Source organism: Arachis ipaensis, chromosome B07 (genome assembly GCF_000816755.2).
Source record: "Arachis ipaensis cultivar K30076 chromosome B07, Araip1.1, whole genome shotgun sequence".
NCBI classification, from domain to species: Eukaryota; Viridiplantae; Streptophyta; class Magnoliopsida; order Fabales; family Fabaceae; genus Arachis; species Arachis ipaensis.
The window spans coordinates 111878703-111893611 of record NC_029791.2 but is presented as its reverse complement, the minus strand read 5'-3'; the positions used below and the strand labels follow the sequence as shown (position 1 = coordinate 111893611).

The 14909-nt window shown below is 36.0% G+C and overlaps 2 protein-coding genes across 4 annotated transcripts in view; one reads left to right on the top strand and one right to left on the bottom strand.

Moving 5' to 3' along the window:
- Positions 2513-8239, top strand: LOC107605840 (THO complex subunit 5A). The gene is given in 8 exon segments (XM_016307761.2): positions 2513-2925; positions 3989-4375; positions 4460-4750; positions 5173-5509; positions 5835-6465; positions 6762-7311; positions 7435-7569; positions 7771-8239. Coding segments are annotated over 7 exon segments (2451 nt in total). The 5' UTR covers positions 2513-2925; positions 3989-4132; the 3' UTR covers positions 8035-8239.
- LOC107605839 (ABSCISIC ACID-INSENSITIVE 5-like protein 5) overlaps positions 12283-14909 on the bottom strand; it is a gene marked incomplete in the record, with an annotated part of 13297 nt that continues 10670 nt past the window's right edge. For 2 of the 3 annotated variants that reach the window (XM_016307760.2, XM_016307759.2), the window contains 3 exon segments: positions 12283-12687; positions 13964-13993; positions 14121-14192. In XM_016307760.2, the coding sequence (XP_016163246.1) occupies positions 12613-12687; positions 13964-13993; positions 14121-14192 (177 nt within the window). 3 annotated transcript variants of the gene reach the window in all.

Here is a 14909-nt window from a genome sequence, read left to right as displayed (position 1 = left end):
TGACAAAAAAAAAACCCCAACCCAACCCCTTACAAAAAAAAAATCCAACCCGGCCCCTGACAATTACTTCGAAAGGACAATGAGGCCCCTGTGCCAAAAAAAATAAATGTTATTTTTTTTGACACAGGGGCTAATCAGTCCCAAAAAAAATTATCAGGGGCCGGATTGGGTGTTTTTTTTTCTTGGAGGTCTCGTTGTCCTTTCGAGATAATTGTCAGGGGCCGGATGGGGTATTCACTCTATTTTCTTAACTGTTTTATTATTTTTTTAAAAATTGTAGGAATTGAGAAATATAAATTTTTAAATTAATGCTTCACAAAAAAAGTCTTCTTTAAATATCTATTTGGATGAATCAAATCTTGATATGAATTCTAAAATAGATGTTTTGCAATATTGGATGTCTCAAGCCCATCGTTTTTCTGATTTAGCTTTCATAGTTTGTGATGTGCTTAGTATTCCAATAACTATGGTAGCTTCGGAATCGACCTTTTTTATTGGTGCACATGTCCGATTCTAAATAAGTATAGAAATTTTATTTTGGATAAAAATGTGCAAGCTCTTATTTGTGCTCATAATTGGATACACGGATTTGAAGACGATGGTAATTCACTTTTTAAATTTATTTTGTTAACTTCTATAGGTAATAAATAATGAGTGACTTGTATATTGCATTTGTTTAATTTTTTACTAACTAATTTTAAATTGTAGATGTTGAATTTGAGTATGAAAATGAGAGTGACAAAAAACATTATAAAGATAAAGTGGATTCAATTAATATGATACCTGATATTTTATTAGTATTGTCTAATTATTTTAAACTATGCACTTTTTTAATTCAATTCTACTGAAATTTTTTTTCTGCCATTAAGTCATTAACTTTTATTTGATAATTTATTCTTCTTTTCATTGCAAGTGTTGACTAATTTGATGGATTGGATAAAATATTTTAGAATTACATTGCTTGTTATTTTTGTAATATATTTGCATGCCATGTAATATGTTAAACACTTTTTTTTCACTTTTGTGTGGCTTTTTGGTAGAATTGTGACGTTGTTATGTTGGTTTATAATACTTTTTTGATTGTGTGAGGAGAATTAAGAATAGTCCTTTAATTAGAAATATGGAATCATTAATTGAATGTGAATGTGATTTTGTTTTGAGTTAAAAGGACAAATTTAGAGCATAATAGTTACTTAAATCAAATATGCATTGTACAAAAAACTAATGACAAATGTATTTAGTTATTTACTGGAACTTTAACTTTTTTGTGTCAAATAACATTTTTTTATCTAAAAATATACAACAATTTTTCTATTCAAAATTGGACTTTTTAAATTTTTTTTTAATTTTTTTTTCTAAAAAAGCTAACAAATAAATGAGTCAACCCATTTAACCCGTCAGGTTAGCTATAAATAGTCCGGGCTATAAAATTTTGGCCTGCGAACAAAGTGAGTTTAAATGGGCTAGCCCGTATAATCCATGAACTAAACGGTGCGGATTTAAACGGGTCGCCCTGACCCATTTGATAATTCTATAAATGAGGAGTAGGTTAAACTTTGATGGATCGTTATTCTTTTGGGGCCTTAAACCTACTTAGACTCTCACTCTTAACTGCAAACCTACATGTATGGACCAAAAATATTTTAATTGACTAAAAAAGACAAAAAAATATTTTTATTTTTAATAAGGATTAGTTAACATGTGTCTTTAGACCACATAATAAGCTTACCATTAGTAAAAAATTCTAAATGTTTTTATTTAATAAATATAAAACAAAAAAATTGAAAACTTGAATTTTTTATATTTTTAATAAAAATTTTTTATTTTGTAAGGGCAAGATAGATAAATCTTTTTAAAAATTATTAAAAAGTGAGAGCTAGAATGGCTAAATAGGAATCATAATTCTGAAAATTAAATCGAACCGACTGATTCAACCAGATGAATTAAAAACTAGTCTTTTGACCGATTTAGGGTTTGTTTGGGTGAGTTTTTAAGAAAAGATCTTTTTTCGAATTATCTTTTTTTAAAAGATCTTATAGAGAAGTAAAAGTAATTTTATGTTTGGATATCTCATGTAAAAATGTCTTTTTATCAATCAATTATGTTTGGGTATAACAATATAAAAGTACTTTTTTGTTTATTTATTACATGAAAAATATCTTTTTTTTAAGGAAAAAAGATCTTTTAAAAAAAGATGTAAATTACAGTTTCTCAAAAAAGATATTTTTTTGATTTTACTAGTACTTTTACTTTTACTACTAAAAATTTGTCAAATACGTTAAAAAAAAAATCCTTTTTCATTGAGAAAGATTTTTTTTTAACAAAATACCAAACATGCACTTAGTTGATCTTAAAAATTGTCTGATAAAAAATCGGTGCAAGAATATGTTGAATTGATGGTTAAGCAGTAAACCGGTTGAACTGATCGGTTTTTTTGAGAATGACCGGTTTTGGATCTCAAGCATAACGTCGTCGTTTATTTGAAAAAATAAAAAATTCTCAATCAGTGACTAATCCTAAACCCATACATGATTCACACTTCACAGATTCAGTTCGCCCTTATAGCATCCCTAGTAGCAAGCCACCTTCTCCATCGCTGAACTCCTCTCCTCCGCCAGAGGGTGTCGTCGCCGCCGGCAATGTGACAGACAGAGCGTGTCGCAGTCGTCGTCTTCTGCTCCAGCCTCTGTTGTCTCTCTGTTTTCCAATCGCAGCTACCTCCGCTGCTCCATCCGGCAGCGTCTCTCTCTTCTCTAGCCAACCTCGTCCCCCGCTGCTCTGCCATCGCCCTCCTGAAGCCTCGATTTCTCCCTCTGCCGTGCCGCCTCCAGTCTCGCCTCCAGCCGCGATTTGTCCCTCCACCGAGCTTAGCCTTGGTCGCCTCCAGCCCTTATTTCTCCCTCCAGCCTTGTTCGCCTCTGTTAGGTACACGATTCTCTCTTCTTCTTCTTTTTTTTTTTCCGATTTTGAGTTTTGAGAACACATTTTGTTGATGATTGCTCAACTGCTGTGTTGTGGAACTGTGGAAGGTTGTTCATGCTTCTTTATTGTTTTTTTTTTTTGTTTAGTTTTATTTAATTGTTCAGTTTTGTTGGGTCCTTGTTTCTTACTGTGCTGTGGAATTGCTTGTTCCCGTTCGAATTGGAGACTACACTGATTTCTTTTCATCCTGTTCAAATTGAGGTGGGCCGCAGAATCTTTTCTTAGAAAATTGGTATGTCCACTTGAAATGGAAGCTTTTTACAACTCAGTTAAGAGAAAAAAAATTGTAATTAAAAGAATGTGAAACCTGTTTTGTAGGTATCTTCTGTTGTCATATCTGGAACTGATATTGTTTGATCAAGGTTAGAAGTCCTGTTGCTAATGTGTAATATACATGAAGATTGAGAAACTTAAATGAAAGAACCAAGCTTCGGCTAATTTTAATTCATACAATGCTTTAATTGCTCTGCACCCTATCTCATAGTGTATGCCACTTTGACAACACATTTTGTTAATGGTTGCTCAGGTGCTGTGTTGTAGAACTGTGGAAAGTTATTCTTGCTTCTTTTGTTTTTATTTAATTGCTCAGTTTTGTTATGTTTTTGGCTTATTGCTATGCTGTTTTTTCAGTTTAATTGTTATTGTGCTTTGTTTTGCATTCTTGCTCACTGTTTTTGTTACCTAATAATTACTACATAGCTGTTATTGATTTGTTAATAATTGATGTCTTATTACTGCCTTGATTTTCTTTAGTCCTAAACTTTGAACTTGTTTGTGAACTTTTAATGAGAAATTATAGACAAATTATTATGTGAAATTGTAAAATTTTGATTTTTATTAACCTAGAAATTATTAAATTTAAATATTTAAAATTTTATATTGAATTTTTAATAATTTTATTTTATATTTAATTAAATTGGTTCAACCATGGTTCGACTTTGGTTGAACGATTGAACCAGTCATTTCACCAATTCACTGACTGGTTCTGTTCCCGCAACCTTGATAGGAACTGGGAAGGGTTGAGGCCTTGAGGGGAATTGAGTGTAATAAGCAGAAGTGAAGCGAAGAAGTAAGATTTTGGTGTTTGATTCATCAGTCACAGAAGAAGAGAAGAGAGTGAAGGGAGAAGCGTTGATTTAATTCGAAAATAATGGAAGATGGTGAGATAGAGGAAGTTTCAGCACATGCGGTGGAGGAAGACGACCAAGGATCTTCGCATTCCTCACAAAACCGCACGCCGGAGGAATCACCCTACGAAATGCTGCAGAACAGCAAGACCTCCGTCGAAAATATCGTCACTGAAATCCTCTCTATCAAGAAACACGCCAAACCCAAGCACCTCCTTCGCGAGCTCATTACTCAGATGTTCCTTCACTTCGTTACTCTCCGCCAGGTCCCCCTTCACTCCTCTAAGTGTTTTTTTTTTTTTTCTGGTGCAGATTCAAAATTGAAATTTGAATACACTTGTTTGTTTCAGGCGAATAGGTCTATTCTGACGGAGGAAGACCGTGTCAAATCGGAAACGGAACGCGCCAAGGCACCAGTGGACTTAACGACGCTGCAGCTTCATAACCTGATGTACGAGAAGAGTCACTATGTTAAGGCGATTAAAGCTTGCAATGATTTCAAGTCTAAGTATCCTGACATTGAGCTTGTTCCTGAGGAAGAGTTCTTCCATGACGCTCCTAAAGATATCAAGGACTCTGTTTTGTCGAATGACGCTGCTCATAATCTCATGCTTCAGAGGCTCAATTTTGAGCTATTCCAGGTGCGTATCTTACCTGTTCTGTGTGTTGGCAATATTTAAGTAGGTGGGTTCAATAATGAAGTAATTTAAGGGAATGGCCATCTGGATATTCGTTAGAAAGAATACTAGAGTGTAGAGAGACTGATAGTTGTTGTTTGATGTCTCATAGCAAGATTTTATTCGAGTTCATTCATATTGTGTGCCTCTGCTTTTACCAAAATTATTATATTGATAAGCTAGAGATTGCTGATTTTGTAGTGTTGATTATTGAATGATTTTAGCAAGCTTCTAGTACTTGTACCACGTTAAAGTTGAAAAGAATCTTTCGCTTTTTCATTCTTCTATCCTGACTGGTTGAGCAATCCTCCTATCTTTGGGTTTTAATCTTGTGAATAGCAGTAGAGAAGCTTATAATTCATTTCTTATACGCAATTTTTTATCAGCGCAAAGAGCTCTGCAAACTTCATGAGAAACTGGAACAGAAAAAGAAAAGCCTTCTGGAGAGTATAGCAAACCGAAAGAAGTTCCTGACAAGTCTCCCCTCGCATCTTAAGTCTCTTAAGAAAGCATCGTTGCCTGTACAAAACCAACTAGGAGTGCTTCATACTAAGAAACTGAAGCAGCATCATTCAGCAGAGCTGCTTCCACCTTCTCTTTATGTGATTTATTCACAGCTGTTTGCTCAAAAGGAAGCCTTTGGTGAATCCATTGATCTGGAGATTATAGGAAGCCTGAAAGATGCTCAAGCTTTTGCTCGTCAACAAGCTCACAATGACACTGGTAATTTGGAGTTGATTTTTTTTCCCGGTTTTTTTTTAATATATTTTGGTTTTGTTTTGGTGATTTAACTTGAAACCATGCCATCACTTTAACGATATCATTCCGGACAGTATTGAATGCCATGTTTATTAATGGTCTTCAGTTCATGTTTCCTTTGCTTAGTTAAATGGATAACATTTGCTTTTTATGAAATGCATGGACCTCAGATAGCTTGTAGTTTCTTGATCGTATGAATATTTTGGTCCTGAAGACCTTTTCAAATTTATATCTATTGTTAATTAGATTTGCTCTGGATGGTTAACTGTCATTAGATTCTACTGCACAGGTATTTCCTCTGCTACGGAGAGTTCCAAATTGGAAGATGATGCACCGGATGAAGAAGATGATGATCAAAGGCGAAGAAAAAGGCCAAGGAGGGTTCAAGGCAAGGAGAGTCTTGATCAAGCAGGAATATTTCAGGCTCACCCACTTAAAGTAATTATCCATGTGTATGACGATGAGGCATCTGATACTAAGTCTGCAAGACTCATTACTCTGAAGTTTGAGTATTTGGTGAAGTTGAATATTGTATGTGTTGGAATAGAAGGATCTAATGATGGTCCTGAAAATGACATCTTATGCAATTTATTCCCCAATGATACAGGGCTCGAGCTTCCTCACCAGGTCAGGCTGCCTTCTTTACATATGTAGTCAGCCAAACTCTTTGTTGGGGATGATGCTACATTCAATAATCAAAGGACTTCACGTCCTTACAAATGGGCTCAGCACCTAGCAGGACTGGACTTCCTGTCCGAGGTGTCTCCGTTGCTTCATACTGGTCATGGAACTTCTGACAATAGTGGAGCAGCCAAGAGTGATGATGTTGTATCTGGTCTTTCATTATATCGCCAGCAGAACAGAGTACAGACAGTTCTGCAAAGAATTCGCTCAAGGAGAAAAGCTCACTTGGCTCTATTGTGAGTTGCTGGTCTAATATGTTTACAGTTCTAGAATATGAAGGACCCTTGTGAAGATAATTACAATAGTCTTGATCAACTGGAATTTTGCTTTTGTGCTTTTGCTTAGATTGTTTGCTGTGACTATCATCATAGTATTCCCCTTTTGTGAATTACAGTAGTGGGTTTCCTTTGTCTAATATCATTGCTTTTGGTTCATTTAGTGAAATTGCATTCTTTTGTTGAGATCTCTGGTTATCTTCTTATTGCTGAGATTCAAATTTATAACGGTGGATTTTTTTATAATTGCCTTACAGGGAACAACTAGAATCTCTGACAAAGCTTGAATGGCCTTTTTTGTCCTGTAAGAGTGTTCCGTGGGCTTTGCACGCTCCTTTGTGCAATTTGAATGTTTGGTCACCTATACGAGCCGTAGATGTACCTCGCGTGGCTTCAACTCCAGCTCTCATGGATAAAGATGAGCATGCTCCGGAAGCAATGGATATTGATATAGCTGAACATTCTGCTGCCACAAAGGAAGAACTGGAGAGTATAACAGAAGATGGGGAGCTCCCAACATTGATTCCCAACATGTCTAAGTTAGATCACTCCAAGCAAATTACCTTAATTTCAAAAAGTGTCACGCCTTCATTGATTAATGTTAGGTCACAAAGCTTCAAAAAATTCGAAGAAATTGAAAGTGATATTGATGAGCCAGCACAAATTGAACAGGAAGATGAAGATATAGAATCGTATCATTATGGCAGAAAGTCTGTGTCATGGATGGACTGTGGGGTCAAGGAATTTTCCCTTGTTCTCAGCAGAAAATTCAGTGCAGATGAGTCAAATGTGAATTTAGAGGCAAAGGTAAACAAAAGTACAAAACCCTCCCTTTTATTTACTGAATTTCATTCCCAAGACCAGTTTAGCATTTTCCACCTTCCTCCAAGACCAGTTTAGCATTTTCCACCTTCCTCCTTTCTTTGGCAGATCAATATCAGTATGGAGTATCCTCTAAGACCTCCACTTTTTGCACTGAGTCTACGCTGCCTATCCACTGGGGGAGACCATTATCAGAATGATGGATTGGAGTGGTACAATGAACTACGTGCTATGGAAGCAGAGGTGAGTAACTTAGGGCTCAACAAAAGTTAGTGTTACTACAATAAATTTCTATGCATAGCCATAATTTGCATTGTATGTTTTATAGAAAAATCCTTGACCCAACAGAACAAGAGTTAGAATATAAATAGAAGAAATATAGAGGAAACCATCTGATATATCAATCCTAGTAACGCTTATCTTGATTTATTTTCTTACTCTTAGGTCAATCTTCACATTCTAAAGATGCTACCAGTCGACCAGCAAAATTATGTATTGGCTCATCAAGTGCGCTGTCTTGCTATGTTGTTCGACCATTATTTGGATGATGCATCACCAACATCTGAAAGGACAAGTAGTACGACCTTGGTTGATGTTGGCTTGTGTAAGCCTGTCACCGGCAGCTTTCTGGCAAGATCATTTAGAGGAAGGGATCGCAGGAAGATGATCTCCTGGAAGGGCACGAAGTTCACTTTCAGCTGTTCCTAGTGGATGTAGATTCTTGGCTAGATTATTAGAGCGAGAGATTTAGGAACATCATCTATAAGATCAAATCCAATCCCAGTTGTGTTGTAGAAATGCTAATATTCTAGGTTTATTACTATGTGAGTCTCTATAGTTTTACTAAATTCGTAATTAAGTTTCTCTACTTTAAAAGCTTTCAATTGAGTCTTTACATTATTTTTAGTTTTGCAATTAGATTTTTTTCAGTGTAAAATATGTTAAGTTAATAGAATGTTTTTTTGCAAATTGAAAGAATCCACAATTAATTATCTAATTGTTTTAAAATAAAAGATATATATATATAGGGACATCAATTCGAATTGGGGCATTTTCCGCCCTGCCACGCTTCTGGCGTGAATTTGCTTCAGTGGCTACTTGTCCTACTGGGATATCAATTCGAATTTGGGCATTTTCCGCCCTACCACGCTTCTGGCGTGAATTTGCTTCAGTGGCTACTTGTCCTACTGGGACGTCAATTCGAATTGAGGCATTTTTCGCTGGTATGTAAGATTTGGTTATCCTCTTTGTATCGGAAAATGCATCAGGCAATTCATTTGCTATTCTTTGCAAATGTATAATCTTTTGAACTTCTAGTTCACATTGCCCTGATCGAGGATCTAAATGCATCAACGATGATGCATTCCAATTAAGTTCCTTTTCAGGAAGCTTATTCTCTCCCCCTAATGTTGGAAATTTTGATTCATCAAAATGACAATCCGCAAACCAGGCTTTAAACACATCACCAGTTTGTATCTCAAGATACCTCACTATAGAGGGAGAATCATATCCAACATATATCCCCAATTTTCTTTGGGGTCCCATTTTGGTGCGATTAGGTGGTGCAATGGAAACATATATCGCACACCCAAATATTCTTAAATGGGAGACATTTGGCTGCTGGCCAAAAGCTAATAGCATAGGAGAGAACCGATGGTAACTCGTTGGCCTCAAACGAATAAGTGCTGCGGCATGTAAAATAGCATGCCCCCAAACCGTTAAATACATAAAAAATAAAACTTAATAATAAATTTTTTTTACATTATTTATTTACATAGATACTTCACAATTCCACATATTAAACTATTCCATCATTGATCAAATGACCAATATTTCCTTCAGAATCCTCAAAGAAATCAGATACATCATAATGAGTGGTGGAGTTCTCAGCATCATTTGAAACAAAATTTGTTTCCTTTCCTTTGTCGTTCTTTTTCAAAGATGCCTGGTAAAGATCAACTAGGTGCCTTGGGGTAGGACAGGTACGTGACCAATGGCCCTTTCCACCACAGCGGAAACACTTCTCCTCGGTTGATTTATTCTGCCCGATATTCCTTTCTTTATCCCACTTCTGGTGAGATCCTCTCTTTTGAACATAATTCTTTTTCCTTCCATAATTTTTCTTATTATTAAAACCTTGTCATTTACCTCTTCTGGGGTAATTTGCCACATTTACTTCAGGAAATGGGGCAGCGCCAGCTGGGCGCACTTTGTGATTTTTCAATAACAACTCATTGTTGCGTTCAGCAACAAGAAGGCAAGAAATTAATTCAGAATATTTTTTAAACCCTTTCTCTTGATACTGCTGCTGCAGGAGCACATTCGAGGCATGGAAGGTTGAGAAAGTTTTCTCCAACATATCATGATCAGTTATTTTTTTCTCACACAATTTCATTCGTGAGGTGATTCGAAACATTGCAGAATTATATTCATTTATAGATTTAAAATCTTGTAAACGCAAATGCGTCCATTCATATCGGGCTCAATATAATAAAGATGATTAATATTGATATTAATATTATATGTAAAGAGTAATAGAAAAGAGAATTTAGAATACTGATAAAATAAAAGAAGAGAAAGAATTGTAGAAGAAATATAAAGAGAAGAGTATTTGATTGCAACATAAAGAGAGAGTATTTGTTTATTATTGTGTGTGTATTAACAACGGAGGTTAACCTCCTATTTATAAGCATATGGGAGGAATGTTTTCAACCCATATTAATTTCATTCTCTATTGGTAACATGAAAGCTGAGTCACTTGCATGGGTATCCATATCCTTTGTGTTTATCACAACACTAATTAGATTTTTGGTTATATATTTGAGGTAATGACCAAATCAGTACCCGAAAGATTCAAACGCTGACATTTTGGTACCTCACTATTGTTATTGACAAAATGGTCCTTAAAAGATTTTAAAATTTGACAAGCGTATCCATGAGTTCACTGGAGCACATTTCCGGCAAGCACAGTGCTGACATGGCCACTGCGTTTTGATAACATGGCAAATACCCCCCAAACCCTAATTCTTCTCTTTCTCCTTTCCCCTCCCCAACGCACTCCCCCTTTCCCCTTCCTGAATGCATTCTCCCCCCTCCCCAACCCTAATCCTTCCCTCCCCCTCTCTAACCCTAATTCTTCTCCTTCCCCCTCCCCAACGCACTCCCCCCTTCCCCTTCCTGAATGCATTCTCCCCCCTCCCCAACCCTAATTCTTCCCTCCCCCTCTCTAACCCTAATTCCCCATCTCCAACGCACTTCCCCCCTCCTCAATCCAAAATCCCCTTTCTAAACCCTAATCCCCTTCCCTTGCCTCTTTGAATTCTAATCCCCTTCCCAACACAGTGTCTCACACTCTCAATTCACTTTCCCCCAAAACAGCAGTAGAGCTCAACCTTCTCAATCTTACAGAGCCAGTGTCATTTTCCCCAAAATAGCAGTAGAGCTCAACCTTCTCAGTCTTACAGAGCCAGTGTCATCGACACCGCACTGTCGCCATCTCGTTGTTGGGTCTTCTGCGTCCGCCAGTGTCTCCTTTGTACCATTGCGTTGTTTGAACGCCTTCACCGCTATCGCCTTCACTGCTTGTATATGCTTGCTGCTAGCTCCCAGTCGTTGCCATACCTCCTCTGTCTGGGTTTCATCTTGGCTCTATCGTGTCTTGCCCCCTTTGTGTCTGGTGTTGGTGTTCTTCTTCTATTCTTGCTTTGGTGGTGTCTGTATTAAGTTTTATTTTATTTTATTTTGATTATTGTATATGAATTTGTTTCTGAATTTTATTGTGATTAATCTTTTTGAATGATAATTTAACCTAAAAATTTGAGACAATTCATGATTTGGGGCAACTCTGTTGATGTTGAGGTTGTTGTTGCTGTGAATGGTGGTGTTGAGGGAGGGAGAGGGAAGTGTGCGTTGGGGAAGGGGGAGTGGTGGAGAGAGAGAGTGGTAGAGGTTGTTGTTGCTGCTGATGTTAAAGTTGTTGTTGCTGTGAATGGTGGTGTTGAGGGAGGAAGGGAAAGTGTACGTTGGGGAGGGGCTTGTGATGCGGCAGGGACTGCGATTAGGGAGAAGTGTGCGTTGGGGATGGGGGCTGCGATAGGGAGGGAGAGGGAAGGGGAGGGAGTGTGTGTTGGAGAGGGAACTTTAGGGGTGGTTTGCCAAGTCACCAAAACACGGTGGCCACATCAGCACTGTGCTTGCCGGAAATGTGCTCCGTTGAACTCGTGGGTACGCTTGTCAAATTTTAAAACCTTTTAAGGATCATTTTGTCAATAACAATAATGAGGTACCAAAATGTCAGCATTTGAATCTTTCAAATACTGATTTGATCATTACCTCTATATATTTTTTAAGAGAAATATTCTGTTAAATATATTTTTTAAGAGAAATATTCTGTTAATTTTAACTTTTTTATATGAGAAATATGGATAGGATAATTAAGCCAATATTTTACTTATGTAATGTCATTCAGGCTATCATAGTACCATGAGACATCATTGTAACTGTAAGAAAAAAGTTTCTGGTCCTCCCTCCATATTTCCGCTGTTCATCCTTGTTCTGATTGAGTGGCAAATGGCGAGCAACTACAGCTTCACGGATTTCAATTCTGCCACCAGGACTAATATTCGATTGTATTCTCCTGAGCTCTATTGGACAGTGGCTGCTATATTTTTTATTGGTTTTACCTTGCCATATCCAATCATAATTTGAGATACCCTGAAAAAGGTGAGAATTCTCTGTTGAGATTTGAGAAACTTTGCATCGTCAACTGTACTGATGAGTTATACTGAAAGTGATGTGATGATATTCTTCAATATGAAGACATCTGGTCATTGAATGTCCGATTAGACGATGATAAATAAAATGAGCCTTTCACTTTAGGGGATAAACTATAAAGTTTAGAATGGGCGCTCTTACAAGTTACAACTATATTGAACACCAAAACCCAGATCCTTATAATAGTCCGAAAACGAGAAAGGCATATATTGAATACAAACGCTTCAATCTCTCACCGAATCAAATTCGGATTCTACTGAACAATGGCGCGTAAAAGGAAAAGAAAATAAAAATTATGTAACCAACGATGGCATGAAATTGGACGCATGCTGAAACATATTCTGATGGTATTGTGCTCAACCTCCCTAACTGGGCATGATGTTTAATAAGAGAAACAATAGATCATGCTTTTCAAGTGCTAATCTAAATCTACAAGAGACTCAATCTACAACACAATTTTTATATTTTATATACATAGATTTCAACTGTGAGATCATAATCCAATCTTTCACTCTACCATGGACCAGTTTGTGTTCGTCTTAAGCATCTTCTCTTGCCGTTTTGTTGCAAATTCATCATTTCCATAACCTGTGAAATTGCCAGATGTAGCAGTTAATTACGGTGATGGCGTCAATTTAACCAACATAAATCACCTGGGATGAGACTTAAAAATTCTATCTTTGACAAATAAAATAGTATGGCTACTCACATAATGATGTATTCATGTAAAAATAATAGACAAGATGTGAACACGTATATCCTACGGCAGTTTAGTCATTTAATAATTCTTGATTATCATGTAAGTCTTCACCTCCAAAAATTGCAACGATAATGTCTCTCTGCCTTTTCCACCGTTTCATGTGATATTAACATAGGAATAAGATAAATAATTAGATGATTATCCCTGCTACCTTTACCTAAAAGGATAATCAAATAAATTCAACTACTATCCAGGAAATAATTATATGAGTGCACAAACATGTCATGACAGAAAGCTCAGAGAGGAATAAGCCATCCTTTCAGAAAATATATAAAATTATAATTTTAATTAATTAAAATTAAATTAAAATAGTGAATTCCTCCTATTTTTTTGTAAAGATGAAGAAACAAATTCGATTTTCTCTATTCTACTATTTACTACGGCGACGCGAACCAATTTTGGGTATAAGTTTTGCCATATCTTATTATCTTTTTATTATTGGACCACCTGTATCTACATGCATTAAGATCCCGATTCATGGATCTCTCGGTTCGAGAAATCAAAATAAGAGGATCGAACCACATGAATATTTGACCATAGTAGGTATTCAAGAATCAGTACATGAAATTTTAATGAATTTGAAAGAAATAGTATTGAGAAGTAATCTGTATGGGACTCGAGACGCATCTATTTGTATCAAGGGTCCCGGATATGTAACTGCTCAAGACATCATTTTACCACCTTCTGTGGAAATTGTTTTATATATTGATCAAATAACAAATGAATCAAAACACTTAAACGATGGGATGACATAATTAATAGAAGAATCAAAATCAGGTGTTAGTTTAGAGCAGTTATTTCATCATATTTTGTTTGCACCAAATCCACTTTCTTATTCAGCATACTTTGTTAATGACAATAAACAAGTACACCAGATAGCATATATGCTGATTGACATAGCTTGGCCAGTCTATCTAGATAGTTAAATCCACAATGCATGATATCTTGACTCACTAGCCCTTATTTAGTGTTTTTTTTTTTGGTGTAAGCCCCTTATTGAGTTATGTCATTACAATTACATGAAATGAAAAAAAAAATCAGAAACTTGGGGAAAGGAGAGAGAATAATCCAATATAAGAAAGAAAAAACCAGAGATTAACTTACTTGATTTTTCTGAATTTCCATGATTTCTTCCTGCAGTATCCAAATAATAATCGATCAGGTGATATTCCAACATAACAAACATAATCCCTAAATTTATGTGCATATGCATTCCCGCATCTAAATCTAATAACGGACAAATTTTAATAGCGAAAATTACCTGCTTTTTCTGAAGTTCTTGGTTCTCCTCTTTCAACTTCTGAACTTCTGCTTCTAATTCCATGGTATAAGCCTAAAATAAGTGAAAATAAAAATGAGAATATGAACTTACAGCAGCTATCTCTAAGATTTTCGGCCATGCTGGCTCCCTTACCACATTATATGGTCCCACTCAAATCTACTTACAAGTGAAACCACATTTACTTAAGATATATATATGTGCTCTCATGGATTTCATTATAATGCAACTGTTACTTTATTCACTGAATCGACTATTCCATACTACCTTGTAAATAACCTGGAATTCTTACACCTTCTCATGACTTCTCAAAATCTTTCACCTTTCTTCATGTCTATCACATTACCATTCTTCTGCTTATCTTTCATGGGACATATATACAGCATGTTCATAGAGAATGAAAGCAGAATGTCAAATTCTTGGCAGTATTACTATTGGGTCATGCTACTAAGCTAGAAATTATCCCTGGTCAGCCACTCGTATAAAAATTAGGTAGTAGTTTCATAGTTACATTATTTTTGTCAAACTATATTTCTATCTTTTTAATCAAATTTCATAAATAATATAATCAACCTAGATTCACGTTTATAATAGAATACAAATAAAAGTAAAAAAAAGCCTGCAGCATGTTCATGAAAGCAGAATGTCAAATTCTTGGCAGTATTACTATTGGGTCATGCTACTAAGCTAGAAATTATCCCTGGTCAGCCACTCGTATAAAAATTAGGTAGTAGTTTCATAGTTACATTATTTTTGTCAAACGTCAAACTA